Source organism: Falco peregrinus, chromosome 3, assembly GCF_023634155.1.
Source record: "Falco peregrinus isolate bFalPer1 chromosome 3, bFalPer1.pri, whole genome shotgun sequence".
NCBI classification, from domain to species: domain Eukaryota; kingdom Metazoa; phylum Chordata; class Aves; order Falconiformes; family Falconidae; genus Falco; species Falco peregrinus.
In genome coordinates, this window is record NC_073723.1 from 15158610 (window position 1) to 15184778 (window position 26169).

The 26169-nt window shown below is 46.5% G+C and overlaps 1 protein-coding gene and 2 long non-coding RNA genes across 3 annotated transcripts; 1 reads left to right on the top strand and 2 right to left on the bottom strand.

Annotated features, from left to right (window-relative positions):
• On the bottom strand, nucleotides 1–13401 carry CCDC166 (coiled-coil domain containing 166). Its single transcript, XM_005235202.3, has 2 exons — nucleotides 13284–13401; nucleotides 1–1209 (listed from the first exon to the last, which is right to left on the bottom strand). Exon 2 carries the CDS (start codon nucleotides 1175–1177, stop codon nucleotides 224–226), a length of 954 nt encoding a protein of 317 aa, XP_005235259.1. The 5' UTR covers nucleotides 1178–1209; nucleotides 13284–13401; the 3' UTR covers nucleotides 1–223.
• Nucleotides 13402–17009: 3608 nt separating this feature from the next.
• Nucleotides 17010–21971, top strand: LOC114011518 (uncharacterized). The gene is made up of 3 exons (XR_003553446.2): nucleotides 17010–17629; nucleotides 20174–20272; nucleotides 21845–21971. It is a non-coding gene; the product is annotated as an uncharacterized LOC114011518 (long non-coding RNA).
• Nucleotides 20281–25704, bottom strand: LOC129784152 (uncharacterized). The gene is made up of 3 exons (XR_008746586.1): nucleotides 25566–25704; nucleotides 21765–21946; nucleotides 20281–21600 (listed from the first exon to the last, which is right to left on the bottom strand). It is a non-coding gene; the product is annotated as an uncharacterized LOC129784152 (long non-coding RNA).
• Nucleotides 25705–26169: the final 465 nt, after the last annotated feature.

The following is a 26169-nucleotide window of genomic DNA, read 5'->3' on the forward strand; positions in this document are numbered from 1 at the left end:
GCAGTTTCAAATGTCTTGATACGGTTGGCATGAAAGTTAAAGCTGAGGTTACTTTTAAGATCTATTGTCTGGATTGCACGCTGAGCATGATCTATACGAATTTCCACCCACAGAACATTTACTTCTGTATACTCTGTTACCTAACTTATAGTGGCAACAGCTGACAGTCCAGCTATGTCTACTGACACATTGGCACGAGTGAGGAGTGGAGTAGTGGGTTTTTTTATTTTTTAGGTTGATGGACGCATCTGAACAGGCTGTGAGAGCCGTAGGTTTTGGCATTTGCATTGTGTGCCTCATGCTGGTGTAACAAGTGGCACATGTGTGCCATGTGCTGAGTGTACTGGTTCTCCCAAAGAAGCTGCTGGTGCTGCACTCTCAGTTGAACTTCGGTTTCTTTAAGGATTTTTGAGTATCGGATGAGTCTGAGCAATTCCTGGCGCAGATGCCGATTCTCTGCTTTTGCTTGTTTGATATGCTGAATCAGAGATTGTATTGCTGCTTCTTCTGCTGCCTTTGTGAGAACCTGGATCTTCTGATGAAAGTCTGTCTCACATTCAGCCTTGGCCTGCAGAAATCTGCTCTTGATTTTGTGCATTTCCTCTGAATGCTGTATCTTTGTGACCAACAGTTCCTTCTCCAGCTCTTTAATCTTTTCCTGCTGTTCCAGAAAAACAGATGGACCTTTGACAGGCTGCAGGTCTTCAATCTCCTTGATCATAAGAGAGTACTTTGTCTCTATATTCATCAGAGAGCTCCTTACCTCCTTCTCTTTTTCTGTATACTGTGAGATTAGTTTTTCCTTCTGCATCCGGACTTGAGACAAATCAGTGTGATTCTGGTCATTTAGTGTTATTATCAGATTCTGGCACTTCTGGTTGTGTTTTCTTATGTAAGAGAGGTAAGCCTTGTTCTCTTCCTGATTCCGTTGGACTTCCTTTTCTAGGAATTTATTTTCCTGCAGAAAGTGGTCCAGTCTTCCTGTGTATGTGTTCATATGTTCAGTGAGAATCTTGTGTTCCTTCTGCAAGTAGAGTTTTCTCTCTTTGACAAGTATTTCCATGTCACTGGATGTCATATCTCCATTCTTGGTTCTTACTCCTTGCTTACTTTTCCCAGCACGGGAAAAGTCTCCCAGCGTGGTGTCCTGTTTCATCTGCTTTGTCTTGGATGCCATATTTCATACTGGGGGTATCAAACTCTGGCAAACTGTAACAGAACGAAAAATTACAAATTCTAAACAAGCATTTATGCCACATATATGACCGTTGCTTTTTTCCCCAGTCATGCTCTCTTATGTTTTCAGCTAGTTATTCTGGCAGGTAAAATGTTCAACCTAAATTTTTTAATGTCTGGCCTATGTCTTGAGTTGAAGCACACATGCACATATGTGTATTTCCATTTTTACATTCCTAGTTAACTGAGAAGTAGTTCTGCTAATCTAAAAATACATATATTTTTAAGATTTCTTTTTGATTGTATAATGTGTTACTTTTGTAATTTGGAGTACAAAGTCAAATTCTACTAGTGAGTTATTATGGCCGTACATTGTGTACTGTCTTTCCATAGGCAGTAGATCTTGTCCATAAAACTTCAGCAGCAAGTATGTACTGAAGTGCTAATAGAGCCATGCCTGAAACTTGCAAATTCTAAAATATAACTGCTAAGTCATCGTGCTGGCTAAGTCATCGTGCTGGACTGGAAGCTACCGGTAGAAAATGTTATGGACAGTAGTACGGATTAAGCCCTGTTTCTCCATCAGACTAAGATTCTTTTATTTGTCTTTGAAGAGACAGCTGCATCCTTTTCCTGGATTTAGAAAGTTCAGTCAGTATTGTGTTACTAAATGAGGGCAGAAAATGAAATTTTACAGCCAGTTTTAACCTAGGGCTTCAATGTCAGTCAAGAGTGACCACATTCTTATCCTTCCACTGCCTGAGGTAAGTAAAGTGGTATCTTCTTGGACATCATCTGAACTATAATGTAATTTGAGATAAGACACAGGTAACTAATTATGAATACAGAGAGAGTGAAAGAATGACCATAAGGGGGATAATGGCTGAAGAAACATCCTCCCAGCCACAGAATGTGGGCCATTTATTTCAATGGAATGTTTAATATGTCATGCAGATCCGATCTTCCCAGTTGCCTAGGACTGGATTCTTCCCTGCAGGGACAGTGGGTGGGAGGGAGGTACAGAACATTGTGGGCTGAACATCAATTCAGCATCTGTTGAGACTCTGCTGGATTATTAATTTGAAGATTATTCATCTGGCCTGCTCTACCTGTGTGCTATTTTGGTTTTGTTATAGGTGAGTAACCTGAAATTTGCTTTGGTGTTTTGGCCAAATGTTTTACCCTATTATGAGAAAGATGTTATGGCTCTGTCAGAGTACATTTGTGTCCAAGCTGATGCCTTGGTTTTCTGTGCTGTTAGGAGTTGTGGGTCCTCTCTTGCTGAGAAGATAACAGTCTTCTCAGTTTAAATAAGGATAGTTTAATTAAGGCAGATTGAGAGGCTTCTCTTTCTGCCAGTGTCATTTCCTATTTATACTGGACAAATGATTGCAAGGCACAATATTATCATAGACAATGTATTTGTGTTTCTGCAGTAGACCATGTATTTAGTGCCTGTGGTAGGTATGTGAAAAAGCAGTGCAGGTCAAATACAATGACCTTGCTTTATTTTTACATTCTCAAGGTTTCAGGGACTTTTTGGGTGGGCAGATCACGTCCTTACTGGCAGATAGCAGGAGTGTTTTGCAGTGTAAGTACTATGGCACATTCTTTTGTTTGTCCTTGACTGGAAGTGGCTTTCTAGCATGCATCCTGCTTCTGGTCATCTGCATTGTGTACAGATAGACACCACACCATGCACCTAAGAATTCTGGTCTGATGCATCCCACTGAGTCTGTGTTACTTGTTCACCACTGATAGGACTGATTCACAGAACCACCACCTTAACTTTCAGGTGAGGTTGGAAGGGATCTCACAAGATTATCTAGTCCAGCCCCTTGCTCAAAGCAGGTTTAAACAGAGCAGGTTGCTTAAGACTGTGTCCAGTCAGGTGGAGACTCCACAGCTTCCCTGGGCAAACCTGTTCCTTCTGAGTGTTTGACGGCCCTCACAGTAAAAAGGTTTTCTCTTTCATCCTGTTCAACTTGTCAGGCCCAATAGAATTCTGTATGTACATTTTGTTTAAATGTTCTCTAACCTGATTCTCCTTCATTGAGGGTAAGTCTTCCTTGCTCCAGACTTTCTCCTTGGCCTTGAGGACCTGGGATTCTGGGAGGTCAGTCTTACCAGTAAAAACTAATGCAAAGAATGCACTGAGTAACTCAGCCTTTTTGGCATCCTTTGTTGCTAGTTCCCCTGCCCCTTTCAGCTAAGAGGTCATCTTTCCCTAGTTGTCTTTTTGCTGCTCATACACCTGCAGAAGCCCTTCTTGTTGCCATTCACATCCCTTGCCTATTCAGTTCCAGGTGGGCTTTGGCTTTCTTAACACCGTTCCTGCGCATTTGGACAGTGTCGTTGTGTTCCTCCTGGGCTGTGTGATCCTGCTTCCACCTCTTGGATGCTTCATTTTTACATTTGAGTTTTGTAAGGAGCATCTTGGTCTTTGGTGTAGGCCTTCTGCAACTCTTGTTTGATTTCCTGCTTATTGGGATGGACCATTCTTGAGATGGGAGGAGGTGCTCCTTGAAAACTATACAGCTCTACTGGACTCCTCTCCAGGACCATCTCCCATAAGATTCTTCCAAGAAGATCCCTGAATAGCTCAAACTCAACTCTGCTGAAGTCCAGGATTGTGATCCTAATATTTACATTGTTCCCTTTTCTCAAGATCCTGAACTCCATCATCTTGTGGTTACTGCAGCCAAGGCTATCCCCAGCTTTCACATCCACAACTAGTATTTCCTTGTTGTAAGTATCAGGTCCAGGAGAGTGCCTCTCCTTGTCAGCTCATTGATCACCTGTGCCAGGAATTTATCATCAGTGTACTCCAGTTCATCAGCACACTCTCTGCTTCCTCCTAATCAGGCAGTCTGTGCCAGACACCCATCACAAGATTACCCACATTGGCCTGCCTTCTAATCCTAACCCATAAACTCTCAACTGACTCATCACCTGTCCAAGGCCAGAGCTCCATGCATTCCTTCTGCTCTCTCACATAAAGGCATTTCCCCCTCTTGGAGCCTGTATCCATCCATCCATAACAGCACTCTGGTCTTGTAAGCTAACCCACCATGTGTCTCTCACCAAATCTCAATGAGATTTACAACAGATGCACACATGCTCTTTAATTTCTCATTTGTTCCCCATGCTCTGTGCAGCAATGTACAGGCACTTCACCTAAAAAAGGTGAGAGAGCTTTCTCCATCACACTGTCCTGTAAGTACTCCTTTATTTATGTCCTTATGATTGAGGTGGTCCCCCTTCAGCACTGAATTGTTGACTACAAGGTCTCTCCTGTCCAGTTCACCCTGCACATTTTGCATGCAGACTTAGTCCACAACTTCCTCATTTGATTGTTGTTTGTTCATCATCTTTCCTGCTTTGTTCCTAAAGTTCTCATCAGAGGAGAACAGACTGCCACCAGTCTGTTGGCAAAGATGCTTTTGCCCACTTTGTATTGTATATCCTGTCTCTTCCTATCAGTTCTTGATCTTCAAAGAGGATCCTAGGATCATAGAAGACATTCCCCTATTCTTGACACCAGCTGCACAAACAGATGTTGTTCCACAGTCCAGTTCCTCTCAAGCCCTTCCTCACCAGCAAGACAGAGGAAAAAATCACTTGTCCCCACCCCACCCATCCTCTTGCCCCTGGAACCATGTACTCTTGTTTGATAGGCTCCAGGTCTCCCCTGACAATATTATTTTTGCCCACGTGGAAGAGCAGCAGGGTGTTATAGTTTGAAAGGTAGATAGCTTCTCCACTATATCCTGGAACTGAGCTCCCAAAGAGCAGAGAACCTCCCTAGACAGCAGGTCAGATAGACAGATGAGGCCTCTGTCCACAGCAGGTGGGAGCCTCTTCCCAATATAATCTCTTGCTGCTTCCTCTTGGTGCTGCTGTGCGGCTCAGGCTCAGCCAGCTCAGGTCCTTCGCAGGAGAATTCCTAGAGCTTTGTCTGCTTCCAGAGCACTCAACCAGTTCTGTAATTGCAGAACTGCAGGTGGGGCAGGCACCTGCCTCCTGCTGCTGGAAGACAGAATTCCTGCCTTGTCATCATGGAAGTCTCCATTTCCCACCCCAGAAGCTCAGACTCAGTACAGCTGGGGATTTGGCCTCTTGAAGCTGCAGGTGTTACCGAAATCTCAGAATAACCACCAATGTGATATAGATAAGCAGACACTTCTTTATTAACGGCCAGGTGCGTGAGTCCTCTCACGATCAACGCACATGAAGTTTCAAAATCATATACCTTATATAGAACTCATTCATACATATTCATTAAATATTCATGCATAAACATAGTATTTCCCGAAAATCCTTAACATACTCTCCTCCCATATCCGATTCTGTGCAGTAAAGGTTAGAAAGGTCTGGAAATGGGTCTGGGGTATTATTCGGGTAGGTGGTACATGAGTCAGTGGTCGTGATCTCCCCCTGCCGGAATTACCTTTTACGTAAGGTAACTGTTTCTTGGCAGGTAACTACGAGTTACTTCACTCGACTCTCCCCGGTTCCCATTAATTCTACATTTTGACATTTTAGTACATTCTCCTAGGTTACATATAAACAATCATCTTGAATCTTAAGTCTGTTATCTAAGTTCTAAACGTTCCTACTAGGTGATTCTGACCAATTCCTTTGGCCTTGGTACGGGGTTATACAGAAGATTTCATAGCAGCTGTTGCTGTACAAATACAAATTTCATTAAAATATTTCTTATAACTCTATATTCCTATTAAAATAACTATAAAATCAAATGTTTTTCTATAAAATCAAATGTGGTTAATTAATTCTAATAACAAATCTGTAACACAGGGTCTCAGAAGATCCAGTCAATCTCTTGTTATCTCTGATGCTGCAGTCAGCTGACCTCCCTCAGGTCTTTTGGCAACAAAGATCCCACACAACTGCACACCTCCTGGTGGCAAGGAGACCATCTCCCCCTGCCCCAGCCACAGCAAGAGTGAGAGGCACCAGATACTCCCAACATCATGAGACGTGGAGAGCTACATCCTCCCTCAGTCACTTGATCTGTGTTGAGGCCTCTGATATTCATAGAATCATGGAATTATTTATGTTGGAAAAGACCTTTAAGATCAGCAAGGCCAAGCTCCATGGGTAGAGACCTGGATAGAAAGCTGGTCGTAGAGGATTCACTTCAATTTATCCATGCTTTACAAAATGGGCCAAACCAATACAGTAGTGGTAGAAGATGGGATCGTAGCTCTTTAGTGAATGAGGGCTGATGAGACTGCTTCACCTGGCATGCTCCTTCTGTCTCCTGAGGTAACAGTGTGTGCCCAGACTTTGGCCCAATCCATTCTGTCCTTCATTAAACAGTGGTTTGATGGAGGCTAAGAAAAGCACCCTTGAATACTACCCAAGCATATTACACCTGAATTTTCCAGAATCCTGGCACCCTACACGAAGTACAGACCAACATTCTTGCTCCTAAGAGGTACATCCTCAGTGACTATTAGAGCATTCATACATATTATGGATGATAGCTTTCCCTCCAGTTCCTCTGGGTTTTGTAGACCTACCAAGGAAATCAAGACTTAGGCAAAAGTTTCAGCCAAGCCTGCACTTTTGCAGGGTAGGGATCATATTACCCTTTTGCTGGCTCACCATAGAGTTATAAACTCTCAGGAACTGGCTTCTTGCCAACGTTTGCAGTGTTGACCTCATTCTTGTGGCCTGCTGCTTCCTTTACAACTTCAGAAGTGCTTGGTAGAACTTTTTAATACCAGTACGGAAGAACTGTTTGCAAAGCTAGCTGTAATGTTATAGTATAAGGGCAAGCAAGACCATGTCTGTCTAGTGTTAAGTTCACAGAATCACAGAATGGGCGAGGCTGGAAGGAACTTCTGGAGGTCATCTGGTCCAATCCCTCTGCTCAAGCAGGGCTACCTAGAGCAGGCTGCCCAGGGTCATGTCCAGACAGCTTTTAAGTATCTCCAAGGAAGGAAATTCTGCAATGTTTCTGGGCAACTTGTTCCAGTGCTCAATGACCCTCAAGTAAAAAAACATTTCCTCATGTTCAAGTGTAACCTCCTGTGTTTCACTTTGTGCCCATTGCCTTTGGTCCTGTCACTGGGCACCACTGAACTCTCCTCTGCCCTTCCAGTTGCAGGGAATGATGAGGGAAGAGACAGGAAGAGCCAGCAGATCAATACATGGCTCCAAGCCTGGTGTCACTGGCAGAATGTGGGGGTTTTTGATCATGGGTCAGTTTACATGACACCAGGCCGGCTGGCAACAGGTGGGGTACACCAGTCCAAAGGCAGAAAAGGATCTTTGCTCAGGCGTTAGGGCTCATTGAAAAAGCTTTAACCTAGATTTGAAGGGGAAAAGGGATAAAACTAGGTTCACTAGAGATAAGCCTGGTGGCTGTGCACCAATGTTTGAGGGACAGTATGCTAGCAAGGTCCCTCAGTCTGCCGTCTCAGTAGAAGTAGGGAAATGAGATCTGTGTGACAGTGAAGACACAAGGCTTGTTGGTGTGTTAGAAACCATGGAAATGCCTGAGAATGGTCATGTAGGAATTAGGAATTAGGGCTTCTCCCTGCAAAAAGGCAGGATTAACAGCCCAGCTGAAGTGCATCTTCATGAGTGCACACAGCATAGGCAACAAACAGGAGGAGCTGTAAGCCATTGTGCAGCAAGAAAACTGAAGTAGTTGCCCTCATGGGAAGATGGTGGGATGACTCGCACAACTGGAGTGCTGCAATGGATGGCTGTAAACTCCTCAGAAGGCAAGGAAGGAGGGGTGGTGGGGTAGCCCTGAATGTCAGGGAGTATTTGACTGTCTAGAGCTTAATGATAGTGACAATAGGGTTGAGCATTTATGGGTAAGAATCAGGGGAAAGGCCAACAAGGAAGTTATCATGGTGGGAGTCTGTTATAGACCATGCAACAAGGATGAAGAGGCAGATGAAATACTCTATAAGAAGCTGGGAGGAGTCTCACAATTGCTAGCCCTTGTTCTCACGGGGGACTTCAACCTACCAGATATCTGCTGGAAATACAATATAGCAGAGAGGAAACAGTCTAGGAGATTCATGGAGTGTGTGGAAGAGACCTTCCTGACACAGCTGGTGAGCGAGCTAACTAGGGAAGGTGACCCGCTCGATCTGTTGTTTGAGAACAGAGAGGGACTTGTGGGTGATGTGATGGCTGGGGGCTGTCAGGGGCATAGCAATCATGAAGTGATAGTTTTCGATTCTTGGAGAAGTCAGGAAGGGGGGTCTGGCCTGTTTAGGAGACTGGTTGACAAGAGTCCCTTAGGAGGCAGTCCTGAAGGGCAGAGTCCGCAAAGGCTGGACATTCTTCAAGCAGGAAACCTTTAAAGGTGCAGGAGCAGGCCATCCCCATGTGCCAAAAGATGAACCGGTGGGGAAGAAAAGCGGCCTGGCTGAAGAGCGAGCTTTGACTGGAACTCAGGAAAGTTTGTAACCTTTTGAAGAAGGGGCGGGCGACTCAGGAAGGCTACAGGAATGTCGTGAGGTTATGCCGGGAGAAAATTAGAAGGGCCAAAGCCCAGCTAGAACTTAATCTGGCTACTGCCGTAAAAGAGGGTAAAAAATGTTTCTATAAATACATTAGCAACAACAGGAGGACCAAGGAGAATCTCCATCCTTTATTGGATGTAGGGGGGGAACATAGTGACAAAGGCTGGGGAAAAGGCTGAGGTACTTAATGCCTTCTTTGCCTCAGTCTTTAATAGTAATGTTATCCCAAATCTGGGCTCATCACCCAGTGTGCAAGAGCCCATCCACACACAGCTGAGAATTTGCTTATTGCATGTCTGCGCAGAGGTGGGTGTTACATGGTGATCCGCAAAGCTAACACACCCAACACAGAGCAGAACTTTTTATATGCTTTGAAAGATTGTTTACAATTGCGTTTAGTCACTCTTAATTCTCATTTGTTCTTACAAGTCTCATCTCCATTTAAAGGTGCAGTCTTCTTTTTTTGTTCTGTGGGGAGGGATTTTGTTAGTAGGGGGCTGTCTTTGCTCTAGAGTGGATCTTTTAGTATGTTAAGATAGTTCACACATAGTTCCAGTAATTTTATGTTTAGTCTCATTAACTGTTTTTGTTCTCCTTCAGCTTATTTTGTGCCCCAGCTTGAAGTATTTATGGTGTCTCTTCCATCTTCCAAGGCTATGTTTTTTTAACTGTTTTTAAGGATTTAACTAACATCCTCTGGTTTTCAAATTCGTTCTTGATTTTCACTATAGATATTTACTATTTTTTGTTTCCCTCTTTTTTTCCTTTTTTAAAGTAAATAATTCTTATATCAGTATAGACCATTTCTTCTCCAGGTACCCAGCCCCCTGAGCTGGAAGACAGGGACAGGGAGCAGGATGAAGCCCCCACAATCCAAGGGGCAACAGTCAGTGACCTGCCATACCACTTAGACACACAGGTTTAGGGAGCTGGGTGGGATCCACCCGAGGGTACTGAGGGAGCTGGTGCAAGTGATCACTGGGCCACTTTCCATGATTTATCAGCAGTCTTGGCTAAGCAGCGAGGTCTCAGTTGTCTGTTTCTGGACATTTGCCAATGTGACACCCATCTACAAAAAGGGCCGGAAGGAGGATCTGGGGAACAGCAGACGTCAGGCTGACCTTGGTGCTGGGGAAGGCTATGGAGCAGATCATCTTGAGGGCCATCACGCATCATGTACAGAACAACCAGGGGACCAGGCCCAGCCAGCATGGGGTTATGAAAGGCAGGGCCTGCTTGACTGACCTCATCTCCCTCTATGACAAGGTGACCCGCTTAGTGGATGAGGGAAAGGCTGTGGATGTTGTCCACCTAGACTTCAGTAGAGCCTTTGACACCATCTCCCACAGCATCTCCTGGAGAAACTGGCTGCTCGTGGCTGGGCCAGGTGTGCTCTGCACTGGGTTGGAAGCTGGTGGGTGGCCAGGCCCAAAGGTGGTGGGGAATGGAGTGACATCCCGCTGGCGGCTGGTCACACGTGGCATTCCCCAGGGCTCCGTGCTGGGGCCGGTTCTGTTCAGTATCTTTTATCGATGATCTGGACAAGGGGATCGAGTGCACCCTCAGGCAGTTTGCAGATGACACCAAGCTGGGTGGGAGCACTGATATGCTGGAGGGCAGGAAGCCTCTACAGAAGGATCTGGGCAGGTCGGACCGATGGGTTGAGGCCAGCTGTATGAGGTTCAACCGGGCTAAATGCCGAGTCCTGCTCGTGGGTCACAGCAGCCCCAGGGAGTGCTACAGGCTGCGAGAAGAGTGGCTGGGAAGCTGGATGGTGGAAAAGGACCTGGGGGTTTTGGTCAACAGCCAGCAGTGTGCCCAGAACCATCCTGCTTGTATCAGAAATAGCATGGGCAGCAGGACTAGGGAAGTGATAGTTCCCCTGTACTCGACACTGGTGAGGCCACACCTCAAATCCTGTGTTCAGTTTTGGTCCCCACACTACAAGTCAGACATTGAGGTGCTGGAGCACATCCAGAGATGGGTGACAAAGCTGGGTAAGGGTCTGAAGCACAAGTCTTATGAGCGAACTGGGTTTGTTTAGTATGGAGAAAAGGTGGCTCAAGGGAGACATTATTGCTACCCGCAGGGAGGCTGTAGCGAGGTGGGTGTAGGTCTCTTTTCCCAAGTAACAAGCAATAAGGCAAAAGGAAATGGCCTCAAGTTGTGCCAGGATGGGGTTAGATTGGATGTTAGGAAAAATTTCTTCACTGAAAGGGTTGTCAAGCACTGGAACAGGCTGCCCAGGAAAGTGGTTAAGTCACCATCCCAGGAGGTATTTAAAAGACATGTAAATGAGGTGCTTAGGGACATGGTTTAATGGTGGACTATGCAGTGCTAGGTTATCAGTTGGACTTGATGATCTTTAAGGTCTTTTCCAAGCTAAATTACTCTGATCCTATGAAAAGAGCCTGGCTTTGTCCTTTTTGCACCTTCCCTTCAGGTATTGATATACATGAGTAAGATCCCTCCTTGCCTTTTCTTCTCGAGGCTAAACAGTCCCAGCTCCCTCAGCCTTTCCTTAGATGAGAAATGCTCCAGTCCCTTCATCATCTTCATGGCCCTTTGTTGGACTTTCTCCAGTAGCTACATGTCTCTCTTGTACTGGAGAGGCCAGAACTCAACACACTGCAGGTGTGGTCTCACGAGTGCTGAATGGAGGCTAGTGTTAATGCACACAGGCAGTTACCCTTTTCCAGTTATCCTGCCTTCCCTCCTCCCCAGCATTATGTATCCACTTAGGAGTTGTGTAATCTGATAAAGAGCTGTAAACTGGGAGAGGAAGGAGGGAAGTGAACTCAGTAGCAAAGGCACCCCCCCACACACACAGTATCACATATAAACCTCCACTTGTTTTACATCTGAAAACTGAACATTTATGGAAGGGATACCCCTGCTGGATCCTGGGAAACTTACGTAACTGCAGAGCACAAGAATAAAGATACTGACATGTCTTGGAGATATTCAGAGGCTGCCTGAACATGATCCTGGACAACCTGCTGTAGGTGGCCCTGCCTAGGTTTGAACCTGATGACCTCAAGAGGTCCCTTCCAACCTCAGCATCTGTGATTCTGTGAAAGGATGATAATGGTGCCCTGGATCGTGTTCTCATGTATGTGCATCATAGCAGCCAAAAGATAGAAGCTGATTTGTAGTGCGCCAGAGCTATCTGTTCTGCAGGGAATTATGAGGGTAACAATGTAATGGAATGCAAAAGACTGAGTGAGGTAACTGACCAATCTGACAGGTTGCGGCTGCAGGTGGCGGCAAGAGCCAGCTCTGGAATGGGTACCGTATATGTGAGGGTAGGACCTGTGTGCTTCTTAGATGTACAGCCTGGTTTCCATGGTGAGAGAACATCCTAGGTAAGAGCCTAGGGTGAGGAAATGCACTGTAGTGCAAATAATGGTATGATTACCAAGTTGCAAGTAAAATTGGCCACAGTAAGATGCAAGGGATTGTTTTCCAGAAAGGTTAGACATTACTGAATAACGTGAAGTGCAGCAACAAAATAAAGCTGTACATGTCTGAAATACATACTTTTCCCTTTAGGTTCAGAATATTGTTTTTGTTGGTCTTGCCTGTGTGGCACAGGTTCAAACTGGTGAGTATAGCTAAATACTTCCTGAATTTGAGAAATAAGTTAGAAGACATGTTTTGTAACATTTGTGAGATACCAAGTGAAGGTGATGAAATAATAGTTGATGCCCTATGTAGTGCTTTTAAAAATCCACCTTCGTATATATCGAGTTATTAGATAACACATCATAGGAAAGGGAAGTCTAGTAATTAGACATGATTGTTGTGATTTGAATGAGGCAGGGAATTGTTGAAATAACAGTAAGTGGGCACTGTGCCTACAATCCTACATTAAGAATTTGCTAATTTTTTTTTTAAGCATTCATTTTGCGAAGGGATTCAGGTTTTTTTAACATGCAACTAATTTTCAAAACTGATAAGATACCTACAATATAAGAGGCACAGTTAAGTCCACAACAGATACTAAAGGAAGGAAAATGCATCAATGTTAATGATTCTTGCAGACATAATTGGAAAATAAAGGAGTGACTAGTATTTGTGTGCTGAATTTCTAAACTAATTCAAAGGAGGAACAATGCAATCAAGGTTTTAGAACTGGAGAGAGGTCTGATAAGTCTAATGGCTTTAATGCACATTCTTAACTAAAAGTTGCTGTATCCTAATACAACTGGTGGCCCTTTTTAAAGAAGATATGCAAAATTCAAGTACATAGGTGAGCAACATAGAATAAATATACTAAAATTGCCTGTCATAGTAACAGCAGAACAGGTTCCAAGCTGGAAATGTGGCAGCTGCATCAGAAGGAGAGTGCATGTAGGGAGACATAAAAACCTGTCTAGAAATCAGTACAGTTGTGTTTTGGGAAGTAAACTTGAAGAGCTAGGAAAGTGTCACAATAGATAAGTAGTAGAACTGAGTTAATTGTAACTGTGTAGTTTTCATGGGAAGGCAATTGTAGAGCTGTATGAATGTTAAGAGAAATTACTAAATCTGTGTGGCCTTGCTAAAGCTGGTATTATGCAAAATGTGGGTTTTTTTTCAAAAAGCACTGACCTTTCCTGCTCCTGTGGTCTTCACAGATTTTCCAAATAGCTTCTTTTGGTTTGCTTTTCCTGGTTTACTGGACAGCATTTGCTGATAGCCAGACTGCGATCTCTGAAGAATGGTGGTGTTTGTAAAGCTGTGCGTGTCCATGGTGATGAAGCATGCGAAGTCACAAGAGAAGTGCTGCAGCAAGGTTCTCCGAGCAGTTTCAGTTCCCAGCTTGGTTGTGAGGCCTGGCTGTGACATGCTGTGTTACCTAGCAGAAACATAAAGGCAGTTTGGCTTATAAGAATGGCAGCTATATTAGTAGGGAAATAGCCTCAGCTAGCTATTATGATGTACTGAAGGAAAAGTTATGACTTAAGACACGGTACTCCTTGGGAATTAGGTGCCAGTATCTACTCAAGCATTTCTGGTCCATATATTTGGGTTTTCTTTCCAACAGGTTGGCAAGCAGTCCCAGGTCCCACAAAGTCAGGAAGGGGTGTGTCTATATGGGAATGTTTGTGACATTTGAAAGGCAGATGCTAAAAAGGATTTTTGAAAATGCAGTCCTTATTTGTGGAGGGGTTTCTTGTTTTGGAAACAAGAAACATTTTATAGGGAAAATTATCCTCATACATGAGAAATTTTGTTTCTCTGGGTGTATAACAGTATAAACTTGGCATCTTTGTGGCATTAGGGCATAGAATTTCACTGGTTTTGTTACTCATCTAAACTGGCTATTTGTGGCCAAAGTACAACTTTCTGGAAGTGCATCTAAACTTAAATACAATAATAATGGAGAATATACCACTTCCTTTGATTGTTTTGTGCAGTGGTTGATTGTTTCACATAAAAATGTGTGAAAGTGAATTTTTTCTTTTCTAATTTCAATTTTACAGCTTCAGATTTTACTGATTTGTAGGTGGTGTCCTGACAAATTGGAACAACCTTGTATCGGGTTGCTATGGATTTCACTATGCTAAGAACTGTGACTCCATGCTAAACTGTGACTCCACTGACATGCTGGCTGACAAAGTTACAATGCCACAAGGGAGACTTTAAAGCAATATCAAGGACTTGAGATGCGCAGCCTGTATCACTCAGCAGTTGATGGCCTTTAGCTGTAGCTGCCGGCATATGTGGTTCGCTCTGTTAGAGAGGCTGCAGAAATCTTAGCTTGGCTTTACACCCTTCAGTAATAGTATGTGTGTTTATAAGCTGTGTTAATCCTAGGCATTTAAAACATCAGGGAATAACCATACATGAACTACAGACTACCATCCTTAGACCTTTAGAAGTTAGCGAAGTGGCAAGAAGAACACAGACACCTCCAGGAAAGTTCCTGGCTTGATCCCAGTAGGAGCCTGGAGTCTTAGGAAGGTTTTATAGCATCCTTACTGGACTTGTGGGTAATAACCTGTGATTCATGGACTAGCACAGGAGAACAGTGACCGGTAGTTGAGTCAATGCAGTGTTTCCGTTGCTAGCAGGACCTCAACATCTGCATGAAGTCTCACCTGCCTTTTATGAGTTTGACTGTGGTCTTTTTGCCTGGAACAAGCAGTAATGCCTACAATAAGATTTTTCATGGCTAAATGGCTTACCTGTGTCCTAACTTGTCTTTGTCTTGCCTTGCTTGGTCTAACTGCTTTATGTAATAATAATGGCAGGTTTGCCATCCTGCAAATGTCTCCAAACCCCATCACAAGGGATGCCAATCACTCCCTGATGCTCTCCCAAAACACCTCTGAAGAGCTCCGCAAGGTTCCCAAACACTTCCATACTTGCCTCTTGGGTAGCCCTGTCCAAGTAATGCAGAGACCAGGAGCTGCTTGTAGGGCTGTGCATTGTTGTGGCCTCTCAGTAACTCGCCTGGCCTTTCTTTGCAGGCGCTGAAGCCTAATCGTGGCAGTTGAAGGAGTATCACAGCTGGGAGCTCTGCACAGATCTGTGGCTGGCCATGTGGGATGAATTCTGGTTTGCAGCATGAGCATAGCTAAGTCCTGGGGCTGCGCTGCCTGTGATGGAGGCTGAGAGGGTGGAATGTAGTTGGCCCTTAGCTGGAGATGTTGTGTGGGGAAAGCTGGAGGTTGGTTTCGGCCAACTGAAACTGGGTGCAGGCATTATGGAACGGATTGAGAGCAGCCCTGAGGAGAAGGACTTGGGGGTGTTGGTTGACAAGAAGATCAATGTGAGCTGGCAATGTGTGCTTGCAGCCCAGAAAGCTAACCATGTCCTGGGCTACATCAAAAGAAGTGTGGCCAGCCTTTAGAGGGGTGGTTCTCCTGCTCTGCTCCACTCTCGTGAGACCCCACCTGCATTACTGCATCCAGCTGTTGGGGCCCCCAACATAAAAGGACACAGACCTGTTGGAGTGAGTCCAGAGGAGGCCATAAAGATGATCAGAGGGCTGGAGCACCTCTCCTGTGGGGACAGGCTGAGAGAGTTGACGTTGTTCAGCCTGGAGAAGGCTCTGATGAGACCTCAGAGCACCTTCCAGTACCTGAAGGGGGTCTGACAAGAGAGCTGGAGAGGGGCTTTTCACAAGGACCTGTAGTGATAGGACAAGAAGTGATGTTTTTAAGCTGAAAGAGGGCAGGTTTAGATTAGATGTAAGGAAGAAAATCTTTACTGTGAGGGTGGCGAGGTGTTGGCACAGGCTGCCCAGAGCAGCTGTGGGTGCCCCATCCCTGGGAGCTCAAGGCCAGGCTGGACGGGGCTGGGAGCAACCTGGTCTGCTGGGAGGTAGCCATGGGTGGGACTGGGGGGTCTTTAAGGTTCCTTTGAACCCAAACCATTCTGTGATTCTGTGATTGTGTGTATGCAGGAATAGGAGAGCAGAGTACTGATAGCACAGAGGTAAGGTGCAAACAACACAGGTATCACCAGTGTGTTGCTAATTTGCTGATCAGCCTTTGGTCTGCTCAGATGGGCTGTTGCCTGCTGAACGCAGCTGCCCTTTTAGACAGAGCAGATTTCAGTCTCCTCTCCTGCCTTCAGGATGCCATCTATGTGGGCTTGTTTGGTTTTTTTCCTTAAATCCCTCTCCAGCACCTGTTGACTCGCTGCCCTCACTCCCACAACCCCTGATGCCACCTGCAGCTGTAGACAGCAATCCCTGGGGCTTACTCTGGCAGGGATACAAACCCAAACCTGTCCCACAGGCCCTCTCCACTGCTTCTCCTCCCCAGGGAACGGGGTGGGGGCACAGAGGAACAACCACCAGGTTTTTAAAGCCGTCAGAGGCAAAGGATTGAGATGCTCGAGCGGACTTGGATGCTGTTTTGGTGTGGATGCAGTGAGTATTAGAGCGGGAAAAAGGCAGAGAACGCTGCACCCTCGGCCGGTGGTTACCGTCCCTGGACGGCACAGGCGGGGCCGACGCACCGGCCGCTGCCCACCCTACTGAATAGTCACCGCAGAGGAACCAACGCCGCTCCCTGCCCCCGCCCCCGCCCCGCCCCCGCCCCGCCCCGCCCCGCCCCCCGCCGGCCAGACGCGCATGCGCAATGCCGCGCCGCGTTTACCGCGGCCCCCTCCCTTAGCGCGCAGCGTGCCGGCCGCATGCGCAGAGCGCGGGAGGGGCGGGGCGGTGGCGCTCTGTGGCGGGGGTCTCCTGCCCCCTGCGAGACCCAGGGCGGGGGGGACGCGGAGCTTCCAGGCCGTCTGCTGGTCGGCGAGCCGGGTGTGGGCAGCCCTGGTGGGGCCCGAGAGCTGAGGGGCGGCGGTGGGGGCCTGCCGGGTGACCGGCATTACGGGGGGGAAGGGGAAGCAGCGGGAAGTGTCTGAATGAGGGAAGGGGTTAAAGAAATTTTAGTAGATCTAATTGCTTAACGATTACCTAGGTGGTTGCTGATAAATAATGCTTTGTTTTACTAACCACTGTGTAAATTAACTGAAGCAAGGAGTCTACTGTTCCTCCTGAAGGACAGTTCCTGATGAGAACTAGCCAAACCCAGCTGTCGTTTGGACAAAGACCAAGGAACAACTGAGTCTGTGCTAGGAGAGAAGGTAAAAAGTTCAGAGCGAGGGAGGCTACCAAAGCCTTCATCCCCACCACCTCCACGACCACCACCAAGAGGCAGCAGGCAAGCGCAGCTGGAAATGACTTCTTGGAGCTAATTTTAACAGGAAGCAGAGACAGGTCATGAATATGTAGGGTGTATTTGGAAACCTTACGTATATGCAACATTTGATTGTATAAATTGAAGCAAATTGGGACTACACCCCCCCACTCACCCACCCACCCCCCCGTGCTGCCCAGCGCTGCATAAACATACGTACTTTACAATCCGGTAAGATTGTGGAGTCTGATTCCGCACGTCATGAACTGTCAAATCCTCCCAGCAGCGCCCAGAGTGAGAGCTGTGGTGAGTCCTCTTGTGCTTAACAGTGTCTCTTAAGGACGTTATCAGAATTAAAGCCAAATTTCACTTAATGTTGCAGTTCTTGATCTTCAGATCTTCACTTTCATTAATTTCCCCACCATTCCATCATGCTTGGGAGCTTTGAATAATAACTTTTCTCATTCTCTTAACACACTCCCCCCCTTCCCGCACCAAGAGATGCTACATTTAATTAGTTTCCTCCCAAAGATGTAAGTCAATAAAATTGAGTTATGATTGTTAAAACCACAAAAAAACCACCAGCCTTCTAGATCTGGACTATTTCTGAATATGTATTCATCCCATGCAAACATATGTCATCAGGATGTCTCCGAAATTGGGAATCAAACCTCTTAATACCAACGTAGTATTAAGCAGTAGGCACTCCTTCACTGCAGCGCTGGGTGCTCGGTGGCATCTCCACAAATCGAGCACACCTGTGTAGATTTTGCCATTGCATTTACACACAAAATTACAAGGTCGTACACTCCCACTTAACAATGTTTGGTTAGTAATTTGCATATAATTATAATATTTTCTGTGTCATCCTTTTCTGTTACTACACTTGTGCAGGGGAAGGGTCTTCACCTTCATGTGGTTTTTAGAATTAGAATGAAGGTAGTTCATTTCAGGACACCTTAAAAGTAAGTTCTGTTGCCAAGTTGGACAGCTGGATATCGGCCTTGCCAAGCTGTCCAATAACTTATCCTATACCAAATAGAACCTAGGTGCTCCGGTTATGGTCTGGAGAGTAAGGACTAAGGGTATCATGGTCTATAGCATAGGGACTTCAAGTAACAGTCTCGGATAACAAGCAGCACAGCGATTCATACATCATTGGTTAGTAAGTGCTAATGTAATTCTAACATGGAGGTTAACTCTTTAAAATCAAAATGCTCTTGTAACTAACTGTTACATAAACACAAAATACAGAAAGATTCAGTAAAACCTTAAGATAATCTGCAACAAGGATGCAGATCATCTGCACAGCATGCTGAGACAAAGGTGAACTCCAAAAGGAAAAAGACACAAGGTCATGAGGCTTTTTGAAGGTCATGAAGCTTTTTGTTTGGTGTGTTGTGGCGGTGTGGTTTGTGGGTGGGGGTGATTTTTGGGGGGTGTGTGTGTGTGAAGTGCAATGTTGGCTGGTGGCAGCCTGTGGAGCTCTGTTGCTGCCTGACTTCTCTCACTCCTCTTTGATGGCTGTAATTGACATCCGGATAATTTTAAAAGAGCAATTAAGTTACCTCCTGCATAAATGTGCTGGTAATACTGGGAAGGTAAATGCTTGAACTAGTAGTGAATAACTTGGCTACAGGTATGAATTCTGAGGGAAGAACAACAATAATAGGAAGCAAAGAGCAGGTTTCTAAAAATTTTGGTGTCAAACACATAGAACTTCTATCGCCAAATGTTGTTTGTCAGTATGTTCCAAATGGCTATTTTAGGTAAACATAAATTTTCAGGAAATTCAGGGATGTGTGTAGCAAAGCACGTCCCTCTGTTTATGTGTCCTGCTACAAAAACAGCATCAGTCAATAGCGTGTCCTGTGGCAGGGCTGTTGTGCCCCTACTCTCAGCATTGCCACAGTAGTTCTGTGATATGTAGACGTAACAGATGGGTTTAGGAATGGAAGGAGAATGCCTGTTTTCTGTAAGGGCTGTGAATGCTGACCCTATTTTCTGTCTGTTAGTTTCCTGTGCAGGCCATGAAGCTGTTTTATTTTTCTCCCTTGTTCCTGGTCTAAATATTTCTAAAGCTCTTGCTGCTGTGGGTTTGCAATTTGTGTTACTGCATTTTTGTGGAGTTATGGGTGACTTCTACTGTGGCCAAGGGTCAAGACAGGGTTTTCAGTTGAAAGCTTCAGAAACCACATTCACTGAAATTGGTGTAGGTGAATCTGATCTGGTGTGCGCGGCTGTGCTCGTGGGGATGCTGAGTGGCTCCTCATCAAAACAGCAACACATGTGTGGACATCCGTAGGGTTGTGCTGTGGGTCTGGGAGCGTGCCATATTTTTGCTGTTGAAAGATGGAATAGAGCTGTTAAATTTAAGGGCAGTCAAAAGCTGGTAGGGACCCTGAAGACATTTGGTGGTACAACTGCAGTTTTAAAAGATCTTGACCATTTTGAGAAACAGCCTGGAAAAAAATCATTCCTTTCTTGCAAGAAGGCAGTTCACGAGGAGAAATGGGTTACTGTACTCTTTAACAAAAATACTCAACTTGGAATGTATAGGGTGAGGAAATCTTGGCTATATGTAGGCTTGAGAAAATGTATATAGGTATCTGCGTCTCTTGTGTGTATCTATGACAGTGGTTCTAGTGAAACTGAGATGCCAATGAGTCAAAAAAATGCACAGTTGTCTAAAAAATGCAAAAGCTCTGGTGGCCTTTATCAACAATTATACCAGAAATGATGTAAAATACTTTTTCCTTAACTCAGTTTTAGTCTCCACAAACCTTCACAAAAAAGGGAAGCTTCAGATTCCTACCCAGCTTTATGCTAAAGGATTTTTTCCTCTCTCAGCAGAATGCCAACTGCCACCATTCCACTCTGGTCACCCTTTCTTCTACCATGAAAGTACAAGACAGGCGGAAAGGATCCATAGTGGTCTGCAAGTACTAGGTATGCCTACAGTGTGTGCCTGCATTTTTCCTAAGGTGCTTGCAGTGTGTTATTAAATGTTATTAAATAAATATTAAATGTTAACATTAAAAATGTGCCAACTCTCCTTCTGTAGTTTTTATATGAAATATCTTAACACAAATGCTGAAAATATAATAAGGCCTGTTCTGGAGCATGTTATGCCTATGCAAAGCTTACTTCCTTCCATTTATTTTCTCTTCCTGAAAACATAATCTTCTGTTTCTGTGTGCTTACTGTTAAATAATACTGAAAACAATTTTATACTGAAAGAGGAAAGAAACCGTTTGTAAGAGTTCGGAAGAAACAGGCTTTGGTTTCATGATAAAGGCTTCACGATTTTTCAGTCAGTAAGTTTTAAAAATACCTTATAGCAGTACTCAAAAACCTTACTGAGACACTAGCATCTGTACTAAAAGCAATCAAGGTCAAAGAAGAGACATGGACAAAACAGGAGAAATCAGCGTTGCTTCTGTGTGTTTTCCATGTTTTTCCAAGAAGCATTAGCAGCTTTGTAACTAGTGACAGTGAGTCCTGATACAGTTTTGGTGAGTTACAGCTTAAATAACGTCCTTTTTCCTTAACCTACAGTGTGTAAAATTTGATTGCAGTTGGCAAGAGTTTTTCCAGAATGGAAATCTTTCTCATGCAAAGCAGTTGTATTTTATGAACTTCCCATCAGAGTGGATCTTCAGAGATTATGTACTTGGCAGTAGAATTCATCAGCAACCAGACTTTTTACACTTTTTTTTTTTTAAGTCAGTTTCCTTCCTAAAGACCCAAGTGCAGCACATCTTCCAAAAGTTGATGGAATCACTGCTCTTTGGGATCTCAGTTGTAAAAGTCAAGATATAAAAATGTGTTCCTCTACATGCCTCACTCCAGCCAGAAGCATGAGCAAATCTACCAGTCCTTTTTGGTAGCCTTATGTGTTGCAGCACTGGTTCCCACCCACCGCACCCCCCGAAGAAAAAACATATGGGGGAATCTCTTACCTCACTGATTTTTCTGTCATAAATGAAACTTTTAAAAAAAAGTCCAAATTGTATAATTTACAAACTTACTTGCATTGTTTAAACTGTTACTGCCAAAAAGCTGCAGCATACAATTTATTAGGTGTATTTAAGCAGTTACGTATTTGTTCTAAATGTTTAAAAAGAGAGGCAACTGAATGTTACGGGGTTTTTCCCAATATTTTGACAGAGTGCTCCAAAGTACTTTATTTCTGTCTCGCTTCCATGGCACATTTCCATGGCAGATCAGCAGCATCTCTCTTGGGCAGCGCAGCTGGCCAGGTGTCCATCCTAATTCTGTAACACACACAAAACCCCCTAGTCATATTATAACTGTGTCCTTTGGAGATAGATAATTTAATGGTGTCAGTTCACAGCTATGCAAGTTCAATCAATGCAAAAGAAAAACGAAATACTTTTATAGTATGTATTTTATTGGATGTATATAAACATATACGCACCTTTTTGCTATAAAGTGAATTACTGAGGTTTGTTCTTTATTTTTCATTTTATGCTTTAAAGTTCTATGCTTTATTTTCAGCTTTATTGTCCAAGCAAGCAACATGTGCAGCAGTGGCACAAGGACCGTAGCTGCTGGGGTGAATCTCTAAGTGTCGATTACGGTATGACCTTGTCCTGCAGCCTGTATGGAAGGTGCTGTGGTTTAACCTGGCAGGCAGCTAAACACCACACAGGTGTTTGTTCACTTTGTCCCCCCACCACACAGTGGGATGGGAGGAGAGAACTGGGGGGGGGGGGGGGGGGGGGAGGGGAGGGGGGAGCGGCGGGAGTAAAATTTGTGGGTTGAGATAAAGACAGTTTAATAGGACAGAAACGGAAGGGCAAATAATAATAACAAAAGAATTAGAATATACAAAAGAAGTGATGCACAATGCAGTTGCTCACCACCTGCTGACTGATGCCCAGCCAGCTCCCGAGCGGTGCCCTGTGGCCAGCTTTTCCCCCAGTTTATACACTGAGCATGATGTCATATGGTATGGAATATCCCGCAGGTCAGTTGGGGTCAGCTGTCCTGGCTGTGTCACCTCCCAGCTTCTTGGGCATCCCCAGCCTCCTCACTGGTGGAGTGGGGTAAGAAGCTGAGAAGTCCATGATTTAGCATAAGCACTGCTCAGCAACAGCTAAAACATCCATGTGTTATCAACATTATTCTCATCCTAAATCCAAACCACAGCACGGTACCAGCTGCTGGGAAGAAAGTTGACTCTGCCCAGCCAAAACCAGCACAGAAGGGATAAGAGATTTTCCAACAGCAGCAAGAGTATTTACTTCTATGCTAAGAACGTGTTCAAAATTGTACCCATCAGTCTTATTACTGGTTTAATTGTTCAGATTGCTCTAGCTTTTAAAGAATGTGTTGTATTTTGAGCTGACCTAGAATCCTCCTTTAGCTCAACTACCATGGTATCCCTAATGCTGAAATATGCTTTTGTTTTTCGGATGTGTGTGTTTGCCTGTGGGTTGCTAAGCACACTGGCGCTAAGGGGCCAGCCCTGTGGCCAGAAGCTCCTGGCTCTGTCCTCAACAGGTGCCCTGCAATGCAGCAGTGAGGGCTATCCAGTGGCGAGACTCCAGGACTGATGGGGACCTTGGGCATTTGTTGCCCTGGGGAGCCCGTCCCAGCATGGGAACGGAGTGGGAACATCGTGGAGCAGAGCCTGAGCGAAAGATGTGCCACCGTCCTGGGAATGTTGGCACCATTCTGGAGCATGCTACCCCTGTATCACGGGGCAGCCAACGGCCTGTGGGACAGGCGCTGGAGGGCTGTGACCATCTCAGGAGCTGCTCCCCCTTTATTTTTCTAGCAGAGGTCACCTTTCCTTGGAGGATGTGTACTTACATAAATGGCATTGTTAAAGTAAGGAGCTGCTAGTTGGAGCAGTTTATTTTTGTTTCTTTTTTGTGGAATGAATAAGAAAAAGGGTGTTGGACGGGTGATGATGTCATTTGGGGCACCCCGATGCCACCAGGGGTGCAGTGATGCAGTGCAGCAGCAGGTGAGGGAGGATGGAAGGCTCCCCCCCAAAAGGGGGTGTCGCCTGCCAAAAATGCCTGAAAATTCATGGGGAAGGTCTTAAAAAATATTAAACCCTGGAAATATGGGTATGAGGCACTGAAATAAAAAAGTCTCATTTTTAAATATAGATATAAAATATTATTCGTTTATATATAGAAAATTATTTTAAAATAAACCCCTGTATCTACTGTATTACATAAAGGATTTTAGAGTCCAGAATAGAGCTACCTATGCTTATGATATTACATAGTAAGTCTAAACAGATATTACATGTAATCTAATTAGATTATATATAAAGTGTAAATAGATATCTAAGTCTAAACAGATCTATGTGTAGATCTAAGTGTAAATACATAAATCTAAACAGATAATGTAGTCAAAATAGCTATTCTATACAATGTGTTAATACATATTTGTAAGTGTAAACAGAGGTAGGTCTGAGTAGATACACAGTATCTATTTAAACATATACATGTTTACATATATAAATGGAAATAGATAATAGATCTAAAATACATATATTCCTTGAATAAATCTGTGTGTAAATACATACATAACTGTAAATGTCTATGCTATAAAGGGTTTTTGAAATGGAAAGAAACCCTCTTTACAGAAAGGGTTTAAAAACTCAAGCCCCCTCCAAGTATCTCTATGGAAGATAGAAAAGCACTTTCAGAAGCTGCCCCTTCCCCTTTTTCCCAGGGCTAATTCCCTGACAGAGGGAAATTTCCCCTGTGGAGCCACTAAAATGGCACAAAAACACCCCAAAACACCGATTCTGGGTCTGCAATGCAGTGTGGGGCTCCTGGGACGGAGGGATGGATGGACATCCCCCACCCCCCACATCCCCCTCCACACCCCAACACCACACACACACACAGACCCACACACACCCCACTCACATGATATGGAAAATAATATAGCAAGAGACCTAAAGCTCTGCATCCCCCACTGATGCAGAGGAGCTCAGCAAGAACGTGGTAAGGAGCCTTCTGGCAAAGACGTGCTAACTGTGAAAAGAAACAAACTGTTGAAGAGATAAGACTCAAGGATACTAGAAATATGAGCAAAAGAAGGGTAACGGTAATTGTGGTAGTGGGAGATCTACTCAAATGCCCCCCTCCCCCGAGGGAGGCGGGTCCCACGCTAGGAGCATGAGTAGTGAATTAAAAAGGCGCTGTACCTTTAAATCGAAGCGGGGAAGAAACTAACGGATAATTAATTACGAGGCTCAACTTTGGGCGGAACCAGCCAACTGACCTGTATGAATGTGCGCTGCATTGGACTGGGTGTGCAAGTCAGGGGGAGCGATCCCCGGGCACCCAGCGCTCCCCGGGCACCCAGCGCTGCCCCCGGGACCCAGCGCTCCCCGGGCACCCAGCGCTGCCCCCGGCACCCAGCGCTCCCCGGCACCCAGCGCTGCCCCCGGCACCCAGCGCTCCCGGGGCACCCAGCGCTTCCCGGGGCACCCAGCGCTGCCCCCGGCACCCAGCGCTCCCCGTCACCCAGCGCTGCCCCCGGCACCCAGCGCTGCCCCCGGCACCCAGCGCTCCCGGGGCACCCAGCGCTGCCCCCGGCACCCAGCGCTGCCCCGGCACCCAGCGCTGCCCCCGGCACCCAGCGCTCCCGGGGCACCCAGCGCTGCCCCCGGCACCCAGCGCTCCCCCCGGCACCCAGCGCTCCCCGGCACCCAGCGCTCCCCGGCACCCAGCGCTGCCCCCGGCACCCAGCGCTGCCCCCGGCACCCAGCGCTCCCCGGCACCCAGCGCTGCCCCCGGCACCCAGCGCTGCCCCCGGCACCCAGCGCTCCCCGGCACCCAGCGCTCCCGGGGCACCCAGCGCTGCCCCCGGCACCCAGCGCTCCCCGGGCACCCAGCGCTGCCCCCGGCACCCAGCGCTCCCCGGGCACCCAGCGCTCCCCGGCACCCAGCGCTCCCCGGCACCCAGCGCTGCCCCCGGCACCCAGCGCTGCCCCCCGGCACCCAGCGCTCCCCGGGCACCCAGCGCTGCCCCCGGCACCCAGCGCTGCCCCCGGCACCCAGCGCTCCCCGGGCACCCAGCGCTCCCCGGGCACCCAGCGCTGCCCCCGGCACCCAGCGCTGCCCCCGGCACCCAGCGCTCCCGGGGCACCCAGCGCTGCCCCCGGCACCCAGCGCTGCCCCGGGCACCCAGCGCTCCCCGGCACCCAGCGCTCCCGGGGCACCCAGCGCTGCAGGAACCGCACCTGCTCGGTCACCTCCCGCGGGCTGGGACGGTTGTGTCCGCAAGCCAGAGGAGGGAGGAAGGGAGTGGAACATCTGTAATACCCGGCTGCTCCTCGACGTCGGGGCCAAGTCTCCCTGGGGGAAAAGCTGAAATTCCTGGCGGGGTCTCCCTTAATCCCATTCTTTATCATCTTAATTTCGGGCGGTGCAAGGCCCTGCCTTTGCCTCCCAGCAACGCCGAAGGAAAAGGTGAAGGAAAAGCCGGCATCCCCCATTTGAAACCCTCCCGACCCGCCGGAAAGCTCCGCTCATTTTTAGTCTCAGTGTAGGTGAATTAAAGATGATTAAACCTTTTCTCATCGAAATCCCTTTGGAGAAGCCCTTGGCGCTGGGGAAGAGGGAGGGGACCCTGTGCGCCCCCTTCCCTTCCCCTGCACGCCCTGTGCAGGCCTGCAAGTGCCGGGGCTTGCGCCAGCGCCCCCTAACCCGTGGGGAGCGGTGCCGGTGGCCCCGGTGCCGTGGCAGGTTCCGCTGACCCCGGGCGCGGACTCCATTTCCCGAGGAGCCGAGCGGCGGCGCCCGGTGACGGTGGCAGGAAGCGCGGCTGAGGCGGGCCGAGCCGCG